Raw genomic sequence first — 23,165 nt, 5'->3', positions numbered from 1 at the left:
TCTTCTTCTTCTTCTTTCTTCTTCTTCTTCTTCTTCTTCTTCTTCTTCTTCTTCTTCTTCTTCTTCTTCTTCTTCTTCTTCTTTTGTGCCTCCCCTTCCACTCCCTCTTCTTCTTCTCTTTTTTCTTGTTCCTCATCTTCTTCTTCATCTCTGCCTCCCCTTCCTCCTCCTTCTCCTTCCCTTTCATTTTGTTTTCTTCTTCTGTGCATCCAGCTCTTCCACCTCATTCCCTTTCTTCTTATTCTCTTTCTTGTTCTTCTACTTCTCCTGTGTCCAAAGTTTGAATGAAACTCATGAACGTGTATCATTAACTTTCATGCAGTATGCATCTTTTTTTGCCATTACAATAATGGACTGATCTGCATGGATACTTTTGAAATGTGATGCTGGAATTTGATTAATGATCTTTTTCATTATATCATCCATTCTCAATTACTTTCAATTCCCAATAACAGACGATGTATTTCCTTCCCAAACAATTCTTTATTCACTAATATTTCCTTTATTGACAATCTTCTTTATATGACACAACAAAATGTAATAAATTTCTTCCCGAAACTGATAGTACACTTGACCTAATCTTGATAAACACACAGTGGAAGTGGTAAATTGCACACTCAATTTTCCAATCATGATTAAACAATATAATTTTTACATCAGCCACGGTGTATGGTCTTTCGAAAATGAATCAAAAGTTGAGGATTCCAGAAGCTGTACTTTAAGTATTTTGGGGCAAATGAGATTAATGTTGATAGGACATCTGACAATGAATAATCATCATATCCTAACATAGGGCTTCTACTAAATTTAATTGGAAGGGGGTCTGGAACTTTTATTCATCAGTAAACATATACACGCTGTGTCAAGCCCTGCCTAACCTTCATTCTAAAAATAAAATGATCATGATAAAATGAAATAAAGTAGTTCTAAATCATGTTTGATTTCATCCCATCAATATCTACATGTACATGTATATTACATTATGTCCCAGATAAAAAACAAAACTGGATTTCATGGCAGAACATTTTCTATCTTAATGAATAATTTTCTTAATGAGATATACAGGTACATGTTTAAAAAGCTCTGCTTCTTCTCTTTCATTTGCTGTACAACTTATTATTAATAACTTATGCTAGGTCAGGAAAGCTAAATGGCTACTAACCCAACTATCCACTAATTAGGACAGAAATCAAGCGTGTTTTTATTTCACTTTGTCTCCGGCATACATCATTCATTTTTTAACGCATGAGGTGTCATATGAAAGCGAAAGTTTTTAATTTCATGTAATGTTTTTTTTCTTCTCAAACAATCATTAGGGTTACTACCCTCCATACTAATCCAAAGTTGCAATTCGTTGGTGGAAATCAAATTCTGGCAGCAGTTCTTTCTATTGTTTTAAGTCAGTCAATTGTAAATTATGAATAATAAGCAAGTGAAAGAAAAGAAACAGAGCTTTTCATACAGGACATGTATATCTCATCAAGGAAAATCAAGGATTATGAATTATGATAGAAAATTTCTGCCATGAAATTTGGGTTTTCGTTTTTTTCTGGGACCCACTGTACAATATAATTGGTGAGACATGAACTAAAATTACCTGTACTGTGTACATGTTTGACTGTGGTACACACCCTATATCAGGCCAGCCAAAACAGGGCAAATCATCTATATGCTTCCCTAACGTACAGACTAAACACATCTTGGTTCACCCATGTGGACGAAATGAAGACAGTGTAGACACCTACGTGCCCATAGAAGGAACAGAACTCGCTTTAAACCACCCTGACCTAAATTAGCGCTTCCTTCCCTTTGACTTGGTAGAGACTCGATGAGTCAGTTGAGATTCCGAAACAGACGTTCACCCTCTTCAGTCTGTAGCTTTGACCCCTCCCATGCGAGGCCCTTTAGTACATCGAAGAGAGGAGGGGTGATCGATCGAGCCCCCTCTTGTTCCATTCATTCAACCCCTCCTAGCCTCGATCTGTCCCACACCAAAGATGTGTTGATGTTGAGACGTTGGTTAGGGTACACTTTAATATAGACCCAAACCTGTGTTGGACTCTGTTACTAATGCAATAGTTTGATAGTTTGAAATGAACACCATAATCAGTAGAAACAGGATTTACTTAACACTGTACTATTGTTTTGAAAATATTGTTGATGACCTGTTTGTAATTTTAGTAGCATAATAAAGACTCAAAACCATATTTTATATATGATAAATGCATAATCCAAATGCAAAGGTAATCTTTACCATGCATAGCAAGTAGAGGAGAGAAAGTTGTGACACTCATGCATAGTACATCATAATTTTCCTCTCTTTTTTTTTTTGGAGGGGGGTGGAAGATTAACATTGACCCCCCCCCAAAAAAAAAAAAAGCCAATGAGGAGAGCCCTTAGGCTTTATAAACAGCAATTGATATTTCTTTGGGGTATTCCAGTAATTGGTTGTTGCTGTTGCTGTTTTCTCTAATTGTCATTCTTATCATCATTTGTGTATGCTTTCATCGTCTTTTTATGTTATCATATGATGTCATGTTCCTGGGAATTGAATAAATAAAAATAAATAAATTAAAATGTAGTTTCTCCCAAATACAATCTCCCAAGTAATCTCTATTTAGGTGCATGAGCATCCATGAATTGATGTATGAGTGAGTACATACATGTAGGCACCTGTCACAACTACAAATGTATAATAGCTACATTACATGTACATGACTGTATGATGTATCACCTAAACGTAGTTCCAGTTTCATAAAGCTTATAATAAATAACAAAGTCCAAAAATTAATAAAAATTTGATTGGCTGTGAGAAAACATGCCAATACATGGTAATGTTGTGGCAGTTCATGTTATTGATGACCTAATGTATGAGACAAAACTGAGTTTTGAATCCTGGACCTCCCAATTTCAAGTACAGGTGAACAATAAAACCTGAAACTGGTGTGACATAAAAGTTTTGTGAATTTCAAATGACAGCCATTTTTTTCCTGCAAATTTCCAGAGTTTGGTGTTATGAGGATTGTGATTTAAGATACTTTGCAGCATGACATTTTCTTGAATCTTGTCCACTCCTGATATTTGTTTAAGTGTCATGCATGCAAACACTTCTGGGGGTGTTTCACAAAGATCCTAAGTTGAACTTGTCTCTAAGTTGGACTTAAAAATTACGGAAAGCCGTTAGCATCCTTGAAAATGTTGTAAAAGTTATTTTAAAAGGCCTAAAATGTTGATTCAAATCATTCATCTTTTGTATTATCATGGGAGATTTCATATTCTTGATGTGGAATTTATGAAAAGTCTAAAATACTTGAATTTTTGCTTTTGAATATATTTCATTATAAGGCTACAAATTGCTCTCCATTATATTTAAGTCCAACTTAGAGTTAAATTTGACTTAAAATCTTTGTGAAACACCCCCTGGTTTTACAGTATATTCACAACCGAGCTCAATTCTTTCAATTTAAATTTGATTCATTAAAACAAAAATGTAACTGAGCTTACAACAGTCATTTGCTGGTTTATAGAAAGGCCGTCTTTGAATTGAATTGAATTGAATTGAATTGATTTATTGTACAGGTGTATTACACACAATGTACACAATTATACAAATTGTCAAACATATAAACACCATAACATCAATGGCGTTACATCCAACAGTACGAGCGACGTCCCACATCCAGGCATCTCACAATTCACCTCACAATGAGCTTTTACACAATATATACTCACGTTACCTTTCTCATTTTTGTATTTTTTGTTTTCCTTCTCCCTTGTGGCGCCCTCTCCCAGGTAAATCAAGCCAAGGTCGTCTGGCCGGAAACCATGACAGCTTCCTTCTCTGGGCCACCAATCAGCTTGAGATGGATGAGTGGACGCAGGTCATACGAAGGGTCATGTACGGCAGGAGAGGGGGAGGTATGACTCTTTCGTATTGTAAACAAATGTCTTTAAGAAACTGATTTGATAACCAGGAGATATACACACATGTACATAGTAGTATAAAGAAGTGTTGTAGTCGAGTGGTTTAAACTTGAAATTCAAAGGTCATGGTTTGATCCACGGCACTAATGTACTTTGGCAAGGCATTAATCTTAATTTGCCACACTCAACCCAGGTGAGGTATTGTGGTACCTGGCAGGAATTAATTCCTTGAAATGCTGGAGTGCTGTAAAGCCGAGGTAATAATTAAAGCGCCTCGAAATAGAATTTCTAGATACATGTAGATGTCGCTAAAGTGTGACGTCATAATTTTTTTTAGAATTTCTCAATTTTTTCTTCATTTTTTCTGAAAGAGCATAAAAAAATAATGTCCAAATATCGAAAAACAATTGAATATGTTAAGTATTGGCTGAGATATGACCATCTGAATAAATAGATTTCCTATATACCCGGTACATTGTAGATACACACTATGAGGATATACAACAATGATATAAAAACATGAAGTCACCGATTTTCAAATCATTTCAAGCATAAAAAATATCAACAGTGATGATGACATTTAAAAGAACAGCTGCTTTCAAATGAAATTATTACTAATAGGACATGACAATGAAGCCATGACAGTTCAGCTGGACTATGATTTACAACAGCTCAAATTGTAGTGGAGATGACGACTTTTAATACCAGCCGACATGTTTTGAACTCATCCAATGTTAAAAGATGAAAGACATGTCAGGAAATGCTTGCATGATGATATGAAATCCTTAGGGACATCATGAACCCTATCAAGAGTTTATAAACCTGGAATTTATTTCAAGTATAACAATGTGGATGGCTGGTTTCCAAGAATATGTCATGTCATATTTCCATGAAATGAAATATGTTTTCCTCTTAATCATATTTTAAAGATCATACTAAGGAAATAGGCTGAGGCTGGATTACACTCTACATCAATCCCTTCTCCTTTCTCTTTTAAAGTTTTTCTTTAAAGGCCCACTGTACTACTTGTAGCTACTTGCTCCCTCTATATAGAAAACCATGCCTAATCGGTGACAGTTGGTCCCCCATGATCCTCTTTTTCTTATGTTAATTGAGAGCTGAGTTGATGAGATAGCCACCTGTCAGTGACCTTCGTGGGTGGGCTAATCCCTCCTAGCCAAACTAGTACAGACAACCTTTAATAGTAGAAACTAGAAAGATATTTGGGGTTAAATCTACTTACTTCAGACTCAATTTAATCCTTTCAGTGTTTCACAATTTCAACAGCTCAAATTTCAATACTAGGGACTTTTCGATTTGCACGTTTATAAGTGGACTGCGACGTATGCGGTCATTTTTAAGCAGGGTTGACGAGGCACGCTGACTGCTGTTCGTTACCTTTTCGATTTTACACAACTACGACGCTCGCTTAGTGAGCGCAAAATTTGATCAAATAGCTAAAGATCCAACACCAAATTTGGTGCATGCGACTGTTCTAAACAATTATGCTGCAACAGATTAACGATGCATAAATGAAATGTGTTCATTTTATGAATTATTCTGCTCAGTAAGCGCGAAATTTGATCGTAAAGCTAAAGATTCAACACACCAAATTCGGTGCATGGGACTGATCTCGAAAATTATGCTGCAACAAATTGGCGATGCATAAATAAAATGTGTTCATTTTATGAATTATTCTGCAACAATTTTGATTTAAGGGAAATTACAGACACGAAATGTGTTAAGTTAAGCTAGAGAATTCATACTTCCACCACTCTCTGGTTCCAGAATAAGGTCAATTGGGTCCATTTTGTGACTTCAATGTGATGTTTCGTGCCTACAAAAGATTGCTTACGAACACGTACCGTCACAGTTTGCGAACGACGGCAAAACAAGGGCAAACGCGTTCGAGAATTCTGCTACGAACGATGAGCTCGTCGATGCGCATGCGCACTGGTTCAAAAGTGACCACATACGTCGCAGTCCACTAGTGAACATGCAAATCAAAAAGTCCCTACTGTTAAAACAAGGTTTCAAAGTTTGGAGTCATGGAACAGCAATCTATGAATTATGAGAAAACAACAAAATAGGACAAAATTATTCAAAAATGAACTTTCCCAGGACTGTTACTTTGTGATAAAACTTGAAATAATGATACAGCAAGGTGGAGCACTTGGCAAAGTTTGTTCTTATGATCTGTGGGAGTTCCTTTAAAGCCTATCTGCACTAGTTTGGCCAGGAGGGATTAAACCTCCCTGCCTGGTCACTGACAGGTGGTTATCTCATAAAATCAGCTCTCAATCAACATACCGGTAAGTAAAAGGGGACCATGGGGGACCAACAGTCACCGATTAGGCATTGTTTGCTATATAGAGGGCCCATGTAGTGCAGTCCCGCTTTAAAGCATCCTTCTAATAACAATCTATGTAGATGTGTTGCCAGCCAACCTCTAATAAATGGCATCATCTATCTAGCATATTTATTCATCGGGGCAGAAAACTTAGTAAACACAAAAGGCTAATATTCATGTACATGTAGGGTTTAAATACATTTTTATGCCTCCGCCACCGAAGGTGGTGCCGGAGGCATCATGTTTTCGGGTTGTCCGTCCGTACGTCCGTACGTCCGTACGTCCGTACGTCCGTCCGTACGTCCGTACGTCCGTCCCGTTTGACCGTTATCACAATATCTCAAGAACCATTAAAGATTTAAACTTAAGACTCGGGAATAGTATTTATCACCATAGGAAGACGATCTGATTAGATTTTGGAGTACGTAGGTCAAAGGTCACAGGTCACAGAGGTCAACTTATGAAATTCCTTGTATTGAGTTTGTTAGCGCGATATCTCAAGAACCATTTGAGATTTAAACTTCAAACTTAAGGATAGTATGTATCACCATAGGAAGAAGATCTGATTAGATTTTGGAGCACGTATGTCAAAGGTCAAGGGTCACAGAGGTCAACTTGTGAAATTCCATACATTGAGATTGTTATCATGATATCTCAAGAACCACTGGAGATTTAAACTTCAAACTTAGGGATAGTGTGTATCACTATAGGAAAACAATCTGATTACATTTTGGAGCACGTAGGTCAAAGGTCAAGGGTCATAGAGGTCAACTTATGAAATTCCATACATTGAGATTGTTAGCGCGATATCTCAAGAACCATTTGAGATTTAAACTTCAAACTTAAGGATAGTATGTATCACTATAGGAAAACAGTCTGATTACATTTTGGAGCACGTAGGTCAAAGGTCAAGGGTCATAGAGGTCAACTTATGAAATTCCATACATTGAGATTGTTATCATGATATCTCAAGAACCACTGGAGATGTAAAAACTTCAAACTTAAGGATAGTGTGTATCACCATAGGAAGACAATCTGATTAGATTTTGGAGCACGTAGGTCAAAGGTCAAGGGTCACAGAGGTCAACTTATGAAATTCCATACATTGAGATCGTTATCGCGATATCTCAAAAACCACTGGAGAATTTTCACTTCAAACTTAATGATAGTATGTATCACCATATCATAATATCTCAAGAACCACTGGAGATTTAAACTTCAAACTTAATGATAGTGTGTATCACCATAGGAAGACAATCTGATTAGATTTTGGAGCACGTAGGTCAAAGGTAAAGGGTCACAGAGGTCAACTTATGAAATTCCATACATTGAGATTGTTATCATGATATCTCAAGAACCACTGGAGATTTAAACTCCAAACTTGTTTAAATTGCTCTATGGCGGAGGCATCATTTTCGACTGCGCGCAGTCAAAATTCCATCTAGTTAATCATAAACTAAGCTATGTACATTTATGGAATCTTGAGTATCATTGCATCAGCTTATACTAGTTATAAACAGAAGATGAAGATATTCAGCTGGTGGCCGTTAACAAAAAAAAAACGCAGATCAGACACAGATATTGCATTGATGATTCAACTGAGCGGGTTGGGAGTTGTCCATGACCTATTTTTCCTTTCTCCTTCCCTGGCCTAAATATTAATTTCACTTAAGGCCCGTCTTCATCAGCTCAAGTTAGCCAAATAACCCACTATTTTAACTATCCCGATCACAAATTAACCAGTTGCAATTAGCGGGATATTTGGTCATGAAAATATCCCGCTTTTTGGGAAATATAGTCCGAGCTTGTTTGTGATGAGCGTATCGGTCTGATGAAAACGCAATTTCAAGCTTCGGGATAATAGCTTGAGTCTGAACATAGCAGATTATTTGGAAAACTCAAGCTGATGAAGACAGGCCTTTACTGCAAGGAGAAACCACATATTTTTGTTGCCATGGCAGTGCACTGTGAAGATTTTGTTAAAGGTAAAGACCAGTATTGGAAACGCCCCAATTTCAAAAAATGAAATGGAAGCTCTCATTACCAATCATGTGAAAGAATATGTTTTGACTAATACATGATGATAAAAAATTTGCCGGGAAACCGCCTACTAATTCATATATTTGGTAAATTTGTTTCTCTCATGGTCTGTGAGAGATACAGGGTAGTCCCATATACATCTTTCTGTGTATAGTGCTTGTAACTTTACGAAGAATGGGCCAAATTTCTTATCATTTTGATGATTCCAGAACCTTGCAGATGCTAGATGCTAGATGATCAACCTTTTCTGATCGATTCCACAATGTTTCTCTCACAATGCAATCGCATGACCATAACTGGTCTTTACCTTTAAGGAAATGGTCCATGTTTTTAACTCTGAATATCTTGTGGACAATGAAACAAAAACATTCACTGTTTATATCATCTGTTGAGGGGTAATTTGATTTGATTTGATTTGATTTGATTTATTGGTTTCTGCATCTTTTTTTTTTTTTTTTTTCATCATACATTTTCATTAACATAGATACAATATTTCAAGTGTATATAATTTTATACAGATAATAAACAATATTAAACAAATATATTGAATTTAAACAAATATATTGAATGCATAATTAACATACATTCGATGCAGGAGGGCTACAGAAATAAGCAAAGTAGCTTGACGTGCCGGCAGCCCTCAACTTAGATACAACAATACAAATAAAAATGAAAAAGAGTGACTTGCAGAGAAGAAAAGGAAAGGGGAGAGAAGGAGCGTTGGTAATAATACAATAAATCTCATACATCTGTTGATTGAATGCAGGTTCATTCATGAATGGAAAAACGATGCTAGGTCATGGACGATTACACAGCATTGTTGAATATACAGTCAATGTACACACGAACATGAATACAGTAGAATTACACACGACATGATCAATACTTAGACAATAACATAGTTTTAAGTGCCCTCTTAAAAGAATACAATGTCCTAAGGTTTCTCATTACAATGGGCAGAGAGTTCCAGATGTCTGGGCCGGCGTGTCTAATGGTTAATTCCCTTCTGGCTTTTAGCAGGCAATATTTTATTGGTACATTTACTTGGTTTTCATGAGATAAAAGACAGATTTGGATATTTAAAGACAAATAAAGTTACTGAATACAAAAATAAAAAGTCAGATTTCTACTTAGTCAGAATTCAGGAGTAAATCTCAGACTGTATTATATACGATTAATAATAAAGGACTGGTCATGAAACAATAACAAAAAAATTCAAGTTGGTCCATGTAGATAATGTGCATGTATAGTGCTAACTGATTTTAATCTGCTATTGAACTTTCAGATTTTCTGTCACACATAAAATGTAAAGGGAACACATGTACTCAAATTTCTCAAAACAATGTTACAGACTCAAGGTCGAGGCCAGGGTTTTGATCCTAGGAGCAAAAAAAAGAATGTAACAGATTCCATTTATTTTTCTCTTAATTCTCCTTGCACAGATATATTTAGACAGATCCTAAGTCGAACTTAACTCTAAGTTTGACTTGAAAATTATGGAGAGCCATTTGTAGCCTTAAAACAAAATATATTAAAAAGCGAAAAATCAAGTATTTTAGATTTTCATTAATTCCACATCAAGAACATGAAATCTCCTTAATAATAGAAAATATGAATGATTTAAATCAACATTTTATGCCTTTTAAAAGAACTTTTACAAAACATTTTCATAGATGCTAACGGCTTTCCATAATTGTTAACTCCAACTTAGAGAAAAGTTCAACTTAGGATCTTTGTGAAACACCCCTGATTCTTTTTACATTTACTTGTTGTCACAGGTATATTTGGACAGAGTCTCCTAGACACGTTAACATCCGAGAGCACGACCACAACCAAGCAGATTCCATCTATCATTGAACAGTGTGTGAGGTTCATCAAGAACCATGGCATGTACGAGGAAGGTATTTTCAGGTAAAAAATCCCTGTAGCATTTTGTAAAGGAACACCTTATCAAATTGGCAACAACATGTTTTTGTTTATCTGTTTCTTTCTATATTTGCATTTATTTTTTTCATATTCTGAGAAGTGGTTAGGAATCATTCCATGTATATGTAGGAATTTGCATACAACGTCCTTTGATACAAAGTATCAAATTGGCAATCTGATAGTGCAGGAGCTAAATTAATGTATAATACGTAAAGGGTATATAGTCAGGGAAAGTTAATTTAGTGTGACATTAATTAGCAAATATTCTGCAATTCTACATGATATATATAGTATAGAGATGTATTATTTCCAAAGTGTTAAGATCAATCATTACTGCTATATTCAAGTAGCAAATTGGCAATGACTACTCAAGGGTACAAGAAAGATGGTGATTGTTCGTCATTAGTGCTTGTTTGTCTAGATGTGACGATTCTAGTTTAGTTTCTGTAGGCTAGTCTCGACATGGAAAGTCTGAATACTGCACTTTTTGCAGCAATGATTCTACTCGATCTATCTTTACGCACTCCCCAGTTTCACTTCTATTTTTGAAGGAGGTAGGAAATGATCTTAAGATTTAGTTGATAGTAATTATATGAATCTCAAGATTAACGAACCAATGTTGGAATAAAAATAACCTTGGAGTTTAGCCAGGTTTTACCAATCATTGGGATTTCATCAAAACATTATGAAACCTGGCTTTGTTTAGAAACTAAATAACATAACCAATTGAATGATAAGCCTAATATAATTTCTAGAACTACCTTCTGTGGAAACTTTAATGCGACAAAACCAAATCATATGAAGCTATTTATTTTTGTTTCTTTATTCCATTGACCATGGTCATAATCAAATGTCAGTAAATTCTATTTTCAGCAGTTGGGTGATATAAATGCAATCATGTTTCTTCTTCAAGGTCTTGCAAATCAGTGTTGGCAATTAGTTTAAAACTAAACAGTTGCCCATTCTAAAATTAGGATTTAACTAAGTTCATTGATATTCTATTGCCAATTTGTTATTTCTGGTGTGCCAAATTTAAAACTTTTGATGATTGATAATGCTATCCGTCTATGTTTTGTAAACACGGGAGATGTTAGCATGGCTTATGCAGCAAATGGCACCTTACAAAGAGACATACTTTGTTGGATAATTAATTTTGATAGGATTACTTGTGTTTTTATAAGGTGTAGCAAGGGCCACTTTTTCATTTAAAATGTGATCACTAAAACTCCGTATACTTTGATTATACAATAATCATGTAACCAATTGGGGTTTGGGAAAGCACGTTGACCTGCTGGGTATGATTTGATTTTGATATAGTTGTGCATTCTCTATAGACTCCAGGGGGTAATATGCTCTGGTCAGTCATACTAGAGGGATTAAATGAGAAGTAACAAGGTCTCTGATTATTAAAGGTGGGATGGGAGGGGGTGGGGGTTATGAGAGGGGGTTCAGTTGTGACTTCTTGTTTTCGTATTCCTTTTCCCTTTCTCTCACTCTCTTTCTCTCTTTCTTTTCAATTTTTTTTTTTTTTTTTTTTTTTTTTTTTTTTGGGGGGGGGCATCCTATGGATAGGGCACATTCCCCTGTACCTACCTACGCCACTGCCTAATGTACCTTCATGTGTAATAACAAAATAGGGTTTAGTCTGAACACAAGCTCTTTGGCTTCCTCATCGGCATGACAATTATCTATGAAGCACATGAACCCTAGATTCTGCCTGATGAGACTGTTTTGAATTATGGCATGACATAGCAACATGTGGCTCTGAGAATATAAATGATGGTAATCCTCTCTGTGAATAAAGTTAAAGCAGAGCTGAAAGGGACAATTCAGGAAGGACTCATGCTCATAATTGATACAATGATTAGTGATTGAAAAGTTTATAGACATTTTGGGATACAATTACATATATTAGGAAGCAATGTCCCCTTCTTTAGATACTGTTGATAATATTTTGCCCCCTTTAAAAAGTATCACTGTGTTGTTCTCATGCTTGTTTAAGGAGAGACATTTATAACCTTCGGGGTATAATCAAATTAATTGTAAATGCAGTTCAAATTTACACTTGTGAGGAAATATTGTAATAGACATATAGCAACAATATAACTCAACTAAAAAATATACAAGACAAGGGGACCATTAACGTACATGTAGATCTGATGTAATGTATTGAAACAGATATTTGAATGAAAATACTTTCACTCCACCCCCCCCCTCGAAAAAAACAAAATTATTATAATAAAAGAAAGAAAAGGGCAAAGTGTCAAGCATACATGTAGATGAGAATGCTGCTCTTTAAACTGATTTACTTAATATACAGATTCTTTCATTCAACCACTGAAGGCTTCAACGCTACCATTCAAAGACAGTGGCCCAAATTCACAAAGGAGGTAGTTGTCGACAAACCTACAGGTAGGTTTATGTGCGTCATATGACGCGTTTCGACGCACCTTGGTTTGTCGACAAACCTCCTTTGTGAATTCGGGCTAAAATGTTTGGGCATCTGATATTTTCCACATACCGTAATTAACCGTGTATAAACTGCACATTTTTGCCGCCGAAAAAAAAAAGTTTCGATTTATGCCCCTCCACCTGGCGCTATGCCTGGCAATGTCTCCCAGCTCAGTAATCGGTGTGTTGACTCACCACTAGGAAACTAGAACAACAATCAAATTTGTCTGTCATCTTGGTTTGAAAGTAATCTTTCTGATAGATCTCAATATGTAGTTTATAATAATAATTCCTACACACGGTGTACCACAAGGTTCAATCCTAGGTCCTCTACTTTTTTTTAATTTACATTAATGATCTTACACATTCAGCTGCACCTCGCAGTTAAATGAAAGGCCTTCCCGCATGGGTTTTTTAACACGGACCTGGCTTGCTGCCGAAAGAGTCGGCGAAAAAGAGGGGTGCGGTTAATACACGAGGGCGGTTTGTACAACGTTAATTACGGTAAAATGATGATTCTTGGGTTTCCAGGACATTTCTTGACTCCCAGGGCTCCACCAGACTAACTTGTTTGTTTGCTCAAGAACCCCTGAACAAATCACCTGTGGAAATTGGTACATGTGTTACCACTCTAGCTAATCTGCCATCATCAACAGGAGATGGTGTGTCATTCACAAATGGAGAGATTGCCTACGTTTCCTTTAAGGCGTGTTCACATTTAACATAATAGACCCCATCATTTTGTATAATGTGGAAGATGTTATTGTTTATATTTTGTGAGGATCATTTTTAACAACTCATTCATGTTCTTTTCATGATCCTCCCACTTCAGATATCTCATAACATGTGCTTGTATTGAAGATTATACAATTTTCTTTAATCTTGACTTGGAAATATAAAAATGAAAATGAAAATAAAGTGTGATACACTTCTTATTTGTGTATCTTGAAACATACAGATAGTAAGTCCAGGGGGGTGTTTCACAAAGACTAAGATCAACTTTAATTGAACTTAACTATGGCAGGCAGTTCATGCCACTAGTTGCTCTCACCATTGGTCTCTCAATTATGATCTTTAGATAATATGTTTTCCTACAATAATGAACTATCAAAAAATGGAAATGTTGTAGATTTTTGACCACGATTGGTACTTCCCTTGAGAAACCAATGTCAGTAAATGATGAGAGAAAATAGTGGCTTAATTGAACGGCCTGCCATAGTTAAGTCCAACTTAAGGTCGATCTTAGTCTTTGTGAAACACTCCCAAGGAGCTCTGTTGCATACAGAAACTTCTTGTCATACACAAACGCTTCGTGTGTGAACAAGCCGCCCGTTTCGAAATCTTAATCCCACTCCTGACACCATCTTGACAGTGCCAGAGTGTAATACGCGCTGCCAAGGTGTGTGGCTATGTGTGTACTGTCCGTATGCCTCTGGCACTGAGCCTAGCTGATTTCCTGTGTAAAGCCGATTCCTAGCTTTGACTTGCCTTCTTATCTTAATCTTTCAAGGAATTATTTCTAGGGATGGGCGAGAAGTTGGAAAGGTGTCAACAAAATGATGTAGTTGTGGTTTGACAGAGGGGGGAGGGGGGGGGGGGGGTGGGGGGGGGAGGGAGGGATGTAGTTGATACTCACTATGGCTGCTCTTTATGTCTTATGTCTGTACTACAGGATATATTTCAGTTTGTACAGGTGTAAATGTCTTTTGTCTTGGTAACGCATGAATAACAATTAAAGCAGTAATCTATTTGTATTGATATTTATTGATATGTGTTTTTAACTGGTTTCAATTGGTACCAGTTGAGACCAGTTCAAACCAGTAGATATCAGTTGGAAATCCTTACTGTTATCAACTGGTAACAACTGGAATTTGGATCTGGGAAAGCAGTAAACTATTTGTATTAATATTATGCCCTGGGTCCATTGGGTCATTGAATCTGTTCTCGATAGATATGATAAATGAAATCGCCACCTGTCCTGTCGGCTAGATATTTCAACTTCTAATACCCATTTGCTTGATTTTTTTAATTTTTAAAATAAATTTCAGACTGCCTGGACGGACCAACAAAGTCAAAGAGCTTCAGGACCTCTTTGATATTGGCGAAAAACCAGACTTTGAGGAACTAAAAGCAGATGTACACACTATTGCTTCCCTTCTAAAACTCTATCTACGTTCCCTCCCCGAGCCTGTCATCCCGTGGCAACACTACGAACACTTCTTTGAGGCCATCAAACTTTACGAGGAGCGGGAGGAGGATGGGAAGGCGGAGCTTATCCGCGAGCTGGCGTTGCTTCCGCGATGCAACTATAACTTGATGAAGTACATGTGCTGTTTTTTGCACGATGTCCAGAAGTACGAGAAGTACAATCGGATGGGCGTGCTGAACCTCTCAACGGTCTTCGGGCCGAACATGTTCCGCGCGAACAACGAGGACCCAACGGCGATGATGGAAGCCACTTCGATGAGCCAGAAATTCATCCACTTACTCCTCGCGGAGTACGATACCATGTTCCCGTCAAACGACCGCATCAATTTTAGCAATGGCGCAAAGTCATATGATGACCTTCCCAACGCACCCGTACCACCGCCGCGCCATAAAGCACACAGTCAGATGCCGACGGGAAGTTTCGACTTGATCAAAGAACTCCAAGATCGCCAAACGGGGCGGACCGCTCGAGCGCTGACTATGACATCAGACTCACTCCTCATTGATTTAAATCCAGAGGAGGAATATGACATGGAACATTATGGGAACTCAGCATTCTCGAAACGTAGTTATAGTGTAGACGACGGCCTTGTTTTCAGGGACAGTATATCTGTTTCAGACACTGCTAGCATCACGTCAAGTGGACCGTCGGAACAAGGGTCACAGCATACGTCATACTCGGAAATCGCGGATACGGCGTCCATCGCGTCAACAGTCACCGTTAAATCGGACGGCGAGTCCTTAGTCATGATCAACCCAGCATGCCAGTTGCAGATAACGCCGTGCGACTCTACGAGCAATCATCGTGAGCAGGAGACGTCACCTCGCAAGGAAAGGAGTGGTCTTGGGATCGACTTGATGCAGGGTACACCGGAGAATGATCTTTCAAACACGGGAGATCTGACTCTTTCATATTCACATTTACAGGTAGGTACAGTAAGGAGAATGCACTGGTGAACCACTATGAGAGCTCTCAGCCAGAGTCTGCTACATATTTCATAAAATATTTGGTAATGCTATTGTTCATACTTAATATACATGTATATTTTTTTTTTTAAGAAGATACAATGTATGGATATGCATGTCAAACAGATATGTATTTCCAGCTGTTAGTAGGTCCATGATGTGACTGGTGTGCTCTTATTCTAATTACCTTACTGTTAGGGAGAACTTCCCCATCAAGCCTTTAATCAGTTCCTATTAGTTATCATCGCAACCAAAATAGAGATACACATATTCAAATTTTTAAATGAAAGACTACCAGTTAATACAAAATCCCAAGTGATTATAACGTACCTCTGATATTGTCTGATACCTCTGACAATATCCAAATAATCAACCTTTTTAGGTTTTTGGATGAAGTTGGTTTCGTATCCCTGGATATTCTATTGAAAATGCACGCAATCAAAACTAACTTTGAATTCAAAGAAATCAATGGTAGGAAGTATCGTAGGGAAATAAGCATTTTATGTACAAGCCTGTATGTGATAGAGCATTGATAGAGTCGTGGTCGACAAGGCTTATACAAGGTCGACATCCCTTTAATCTTGTTCTACCAGGGGCGCGACCTTTTTTCTTCACCCATATAAAGGCCTGTTTTCATCAGACCAAAGTTGCAAAGTAACCCCGCTATTTTCAGACTCAGATATTTTCCTGAAGCTCGAAATTGCGTCCTCACCAGACCGATACACTCATCACAAACTACTTGTTCGGACAGACGCAATTAGCCAGCTGTTTCCTAAATAGCGGGCTGTTTTGGAAACAAGACCAAGATTTCTCTCTATATTTTCTTGATCTAATAGCGGGTTATTTTGCAACTTTGGTCTGATGATGACAGGCCTCATGACACATCTTAATATCTCATAATATCAGTACGCTGGTTGCCAGGGGACCAGCACTATCGTGTATGACAACCTCGAGTGATGTGCCAAAACAATGCAGTTAGTGCTCCCATATGTGAGGTCATATCAGTACAAACTCATCACAATAATCCCTTTTTTTCTTGGTTTCCATGGTGATCGCGGTCCCAAGGGAGTAAGAGGAGGATTATGGGAGAGAAATAGGTAGAGAGAGAGAAAGAGAGAGATGAGGGAGAGAGAGAGAGAGAGATGAGAGAGAGAGAGAGATGAGAGAGAGAGAGATGAGAGAGAGAGAGAGATGAGGGAGAGAGAGAGATAGAGAGAGAGAGATGAGAGAGAGAGAGAGAGAGATGAGAGAGAGAGAGAGAGAGAGAGAGAGAGATGAGGGAGAGAGAGAGATAGAGAGAGAGAGAGAGAGAGAGAGAGAGAGAGAGAGATGAGAGAGAGAGAGATGAGAGAGATATGAGGGAGAGAGAGAGATAGATAGAGAGAGAGAGAGAGAGATGAGAAAGAGAGAGAGATGAGAGAGATATGAGGGAGAGAGAGAGATAGATAGAGAGAGAGAGAGGAGAGGAGGGGGGGGGGGGGGGGGGGGGTAGACAGACATCTATTCAAAACCTTAATGTTGTGAACCAGAGCAAAATAATCAGCCTTTTAGATCTTGTTATGCTTTGAAAGTTACATCACTCTTTGTGTACAATGACTCGGTACAAAATTTGGTTCTGTTTGATAATATTTCTTGGTGAACAGCACTAAGGGTCTGGTGATGTTGTTTTCTTGCTTCAACCCTTCAGTACCGAACTGTGTCATATTGAATATTCTGTCACATCCCCAGTTTTGTGTGGGAAATACCACATGTTCTTGCCTCGACTATCAAAATGTACATGTACAATACCACTCAAAATAGAGGGGTCAAGTGTGACGTTATCAAAAAAACTATTTTTAGAGTTTCCAAATTTGAACTTCATTTTCCAAAAGAGCATCAAAATTAATGTCCAAATGTTGAAAATCAATTGAATATGTTAAGTATTGGCTGAGATATGACCATCCGCATAAATAGATTTCAATAGGAAATCACTGTTTTAATCTCTAATTCCCTATCCCACCCTCCCCAAAATTGTAACCAGGGTAGATATAATTTCTTCTTTTTTTTACAAAAGGAAAGTTCAATAAGAGGGATATATAAAAATAAAAAAAATGATAAAGAAAGGATGAACAAATAAACTAAGATTGATGACATGCAGCAAAACAAAATCCCCAGCTAAATTACATCTCTTCTTGCCCCCCTCCTCATTTTTTCCCTCTTATCTAGTGTTTTGTAGACAGTTCCTGTCCCCAAAATAAGTGACTTGAAGTTAAAGGGCAATCCAACCCTTGTAATAAGTTGATTTGTGTGGAAGCATAAAAATAACTGAAACAGAATGGCAAAAGTTTGAAATGAATCAGACCAATAGTTAGGAAGTTGTGAATGTTTGAACTATGAGATCACCAAGTCTATGCGAATCTCAAATGGTAGTTTGATCAGTGGATTGTGACGTAGGACGTGGATAACTCTTCCATTTGTCGTGCACAAAAATATCACTAATATCTGTTTTTCTCGTAAGTTTCTTCTCCTTTGGGGCACTACTCAAAATATATTATAGATCGCATATTATTATAGGTCCTCTAAAAAGAATAGAATAGACCCTCCTGAACCATAATCTTTTGAAAAGTTTAAGTTTTAGTCATTTTATATTTTGGAACAGATGGGGAAAGAAGTCCGGCACTACATCACATTGGCATTACCGCTTCAGCCAATTTGAAGTGCCAATACGATTAAAACTTTCCAAAATTAATAATTTTCTTACGTTTAGACAGATTTTATTGAAACTTTCATCAGTTTGCTTCTCTTATTTGTTTGCTTTCTTTCTAATAGAGTAGTTGTCTATCTGGGTAGGATTTCCCTTTAAGAGTATGGTGTAGTTTGTGGCTTGGGTATCTTGAGTCATAGCAGTGAATCATTCCTTGAAGACATTTGGTTTAAATATCCTCTTGGCTTTCTCTTTCCAGCTTTTTTAACATTTTGAGAATTTGGATTTGTTTTCAAAGATAGTCCATCTGGGATTAAAGTATTTTAATACAATAAACCAATCTTGTAATGATCTGATGAAAAGATTGTTAAGTTAGTCCAAAGTTGTGAGTGAAATGTCTCCTCCAAACATTCATATTATTTTCCTTTTCGAAATATAGTTATTTTGTATGTGGTTTGTTATGAGGGAACGTTCATATTTCTGAGTAATTTTTTGTTTGTTTAATTGATGCTCAATACTGTGAACCCTGTTTTAATACAACGGGTGGTTCATTTATTTGCAAGTTGCAATTGATACTGTATAACTCTTGTGTCGCACTCAAAGTTTAGAGGGACAAAATAGGTGTTATACAATAGGCTTCCGGTTGCACCATGGACTGTAAAGAAAGATTACCGACAGTCCTTTTCAGGACTCCCCAATCCTCCCCCTCTCTCTCTCATATGGTGCCACCGTAAGCCTACTGTATATATATACATCACCATGCAATCCGATACTTATAAGCAGCATTAAAATAGGTTTTGTTTCCCAGTTCATCAACATAATCAAAGATATATGTTATAAACTGTATTTTCATTCTTTAATACATGTAGATTCACATGATAGTGATTATTGAATTAAAGTGTGGAACAAAAATTTGAATACCATAATATTATTTTTCCCTTCCCCTACTTTCCATGACTGTCCCTTTAGGAACAAGTGAGGGCGCTAAAGCAGGAACTCAGCAAGCAGAAGGAAGAGTATGAAATGAAGCTGAGGAAGTGGAAAATCAAGTACGAGGGCATGCAGATACAATATGATAATTCTGTGAGTACCATGTAATAATATTAATAATAGTTCATTCTTATATAGCGCTTTTTTTCAGGACCGCAGGCCCTCTCAAAGCGCTTTACAGATATATATTATTACCCCGGTCATCGGATTCAGGCTTACCCGCACACAATGTATGCGCATTCTCCACTCCCTGGGGAGCATTCCTGTGTCATGGTGAAATGTGCAGGAGTGTAGCATGCATGAATCCCATCCTCGAGGGGGCACTGACATGAGAGGTCGGGTCATCGTTAATAAACAGAAAATAATGTGGTAATTTACAAGACCACTGATTGGGATGCAAGGGTATAGTGCTATTGTTTTCATTTGCTCATCCTTTTCTCTGTTCTTTCTCGATTTTGTGCCAGAGGCATTGTGTTTTTGAGTTGTCCCTCCTGCGTTCTTTAAATTAAAATTATTAACTCTATACTCATGCTGCAGACAATCTGAAATAATGTACTGTGTATTTTTCTAAGTGTTTTTAAATGTTTTATGTTTCTGAGAGTGATTTCTTCTGTGGCCTCAAACTTCTTCTTCTTTGACAATCATGTATTAGTAAAAGGCTCAGATACACTAGCTGTGTATCAGCTCGGGGGGGGGGGGGGGCATTTCACAAAGACTAAGATTGAATTTGGACTGAACTATGGCAGGCCGCTCATGCCATTGTTTGTTACTACCATTTACTGGCATTGGTCTCTCAATGAACGTAAAGAAATCATGGTCACAAATCTACAGAATTTACATTTTTATGCCTCCGCCACCGAAGGTGGTGCCGGAGGCATCATGTTTTCGGGTTGTCCGTCCGTACGTCCGTACGTCCGTCCGTCCGTACGTCCGTCCCGTTTGACCGTTATCACAATATCTCAAGAACCATTTAAGATTTAAACTTAAGACTCGGGAATAGTATTTATCACCATAGGAAGACGATCTGATTAGAATTTGGAGTACGTAGGTCAAAGGTCACAGGTCACAGAGGTCAACTTATGAAATTCCTTGTATTGAGTTTGTTAGCGCGATATCTCAAGAACCATTTGAGATTTAAACTTCAAACTTAAGGATAGTATGTATCACCATAGGAAGACGATCTGATTAGATTTTGGAGCACGTATGTCAAAGGTCAAGGGTCACAAAGGTCAACTTATGAAATTCCATACATTGATATTGTTATCATGATATATCAAGAACCACTGGAGATTTAAACTTCAAACTTAGTGATAGTGTGTATCACTATAGGAAAACAATCTGATTACATTTTGGAGCACGTAGGTCAAAGGTCAAGGGTCATAGAGGTCAACTTATGAAATTCCATACATTGAGATTGTTATCATGATATCTCAAGAACCACTGGAGATGTAAAAACTTCAAACTTAAGGATAGTATGTATCACCATAGGAAGACGATCTGATTAGATTTTGGAGCACGTAGGTCAAAGGTCAAGGGTCACAGAGGTCAACTTATGAAATTCCATACATTGAGATTGTTATCATAATATCTCAAGAACCACTGGAGATTTAAACTTCAAACTTAATGATAGTGTGTATCACCATAGGAAGACAATCTGAGTAGATTTTGGAGCATGTAGGTCAAAGGTCAAGGGTCACAGAGGTCAACTTATGAAATTCCATACATTGAGATCGTTATCGCGATATCTTAAGAACCACTGGAGAATTTTCACTTCAAACTTAATGATAGTATGTATCACCATATCATAATATCTCAAGAACCACTGGAGATTTAAACTTCAAACTTAATGATAGTGTGTATCACCATAGGAAGACAATCTGATTAGATTTTGGAGCACGTAGGTCAAAGGTCAAGGGTCACAGAGGTCAACTTATGAAATTCCATACATTGAGATTGTTATCATGATATCTCAAGAACCACTGGAGATTTAAACTCCAAACTTGTTTAAATTGCTCTATGGCGGAGGCATCATTTTCGACTGCGCGCAGTCAAAATTCCATCTAGTTCAATAATACATTATCGAAGGAAAAAAATTATCTAAAGATCATAATGGTGAGAGCAACCAGTGGCATGAATGGCCTGCCATAGTTAAGTTCAACTTAAAGTCGATCTTAGTCTTTGTGAAACACACCCCGGTAATACTTCAAAACTGCCTACAGTACTCTTTTTCAATCATTACAAGTATATAATCAGTAATGATTATTCTATTGAATCTTTAATCTTTTCTTTCTTCCTACAATCAGGAAAGTGCAAGGAGAGCGACAGATGAACGCAACAAGCAGCTTCTAAAGCAACTCAACGCTTTCATCGATGAATATGGACCGCAATAGTCAAATGGAATACCGATAGAGCCTTCCAAGAGTTCATCTACATGGGATGGACAGAATGTGACATTTCAATGCTTCAAAGCTTACATTTATGATTCCTACCCATGGGGAGAGGGATTAACCAATTAATGATATCATGGATTGGTATAGATCTCAGTAGCTTGTGCCTTATGTACATTCAAGTGTTTTCTTTGTGTTTCAAATAGAATCCTTTTAATTACAACTCATTGACGGATCGAGTAGAAATAGAAATGGACAATCGCAACTCATTGCTTCTATTGATGAGTACTGCCCCATGTAGTTAATGGAACAAGTGCCTTATTTGGCATTATTTGGCGTCACCTGTGCCTGGGAGGCGAAAAGCGAACTGAATCACTGTAACCCTCGGGTGTCTCCTCCTGTTATAAATGATTGGGGGTGTACAGGTGGACCACTACACCAGGGTTTCCCTACTCTTTAATATACAAATAGTGCAGTGGGTTCTCTCTGGGGACTCTCCTCTACATGGGGCCTCCATTTAACATCCTATCTGAGGGACGGAGTGTTTTCTACTTAACATATGGTAGCCTGCGTCTATGAAACAAGGGGAGGGGTACGTTAACACACAACGCAGGCTTCAGTCATCCATCTGGGTTGGATTCGAACCCAAGATCTTTGGTAGGACAGGCAGACGCTTTAACGACTGAGCCGACTCGCCTCCTCTATCCATCTCTTAAACTGATGAGAGACAACTTGTGTGATGGAAAGCTACTTTCATTGATGAATACTGCCTTTGGTATTTTTAAAGAAACATGTGTCTTACATTTGTATTTGTTTCTTCGAGCTGTCATTCGTATAAGAGAAATGACAAAGAATCAACCACTTTTGTTAATTGGTACAGTTTGCCAAAGCAAAAGGAATTAGACTAAGTGCCTTATAGTCAAGCTTTGATCGATCATGCATGAACAGAATCTTGACAATAAATCACTCGTGCATTCATCATTGAGTATTGCTCTTTTTTGATGAATGGACTACCGGTAGCCTAATTTTTTAGCCTTTAGGTCTGTTTTCATCAGCTCGAGTTTCCCGAATAGCCCGCTATTTTAACTATCCCGAATCGCAAATTAGTCAGTTAATTTGCGTCTTCATCAGCTCTCAGTTGCAATTAGCGGGATATTTGGCGATGAAAATATCCTGAGAAATTATCCCGCTATTTGGGAAATAGTGGGGTAATTTGCGTCCGTCCAAGCTATTTTGTGAT

At 37.5% G+C, this 23,165-nt stretch overlaps 1 protein-coding gene across 6 annotated transcripts in view; it reads left to right on the top strand.

The window, feature by feature from the left end:
• The window catches only part of LOC584509 (rho GTPase-activating protein 24), a 44,030-nt gene extending 21,529 nt beyond the window's left edge, over window positions 1-22,501 (top strand). For 4 of the 6 annotated variants that reach the window (XM_030979582.1, XM_030979585.1, XM_030979583.1 and 1 more), the window contains 5 exons: window positions 3,793-3,918; window positions 10,093-10,225; window positions 14,740-15,826; window positions 19,518-19,631; window positions 21,842-22,500. In XM_030979582.1, coding sequence (XP_030835442.1) covers window positions 3,793-3,918; window positions 10,093-10,225; window positions 14,740-15,826; window positions 19,518-19,631; window positions 21,842-21,928 — 1,547 coding nt within the window. In that variant the 3' untranslated portion in view covers window positions 21,929-22,500. Of the gene's footprint in view, window positions 1-3,792; window positions 3,919-10,092; window positions 10,226-14,739; window positions 15,827-19,517; window positions 19,632-21,841 lie in introns of all 6 variants that reach the window. The other 2 variants (XM_030979581.1, XM_030979580.1) reach the window with 1 other exon arrangement.
• Window positions 22,502-23,165: the final 664 nt, after the last annotated feature.

Source organism: Strongylocentrotus purpuratus, unplaced genomic scaffold (assembly GCF_000002235.5).
Source record: "Strongylocentrotus purpuratus isolate Spur 01 unplaced genomic scaffold, Spur_5.0 spur5_scaffold_10, whole genome shotgun sequence".
In the NCBI taxonomy this organism is placed as follows: domain Eukaryota; kingdom Metazoa; phylum Echinodermata; class Echinoidea; order Camarodonta; family Strongylocentrotidae; genus Strongylocentrotus; species Strongylocentrotus purpuratus.
The sequence above is the reverse complement of the archived record's forward strand: the minus strand, read 5'-3'. Positions and strand labels throughout refer to the sequence as shown.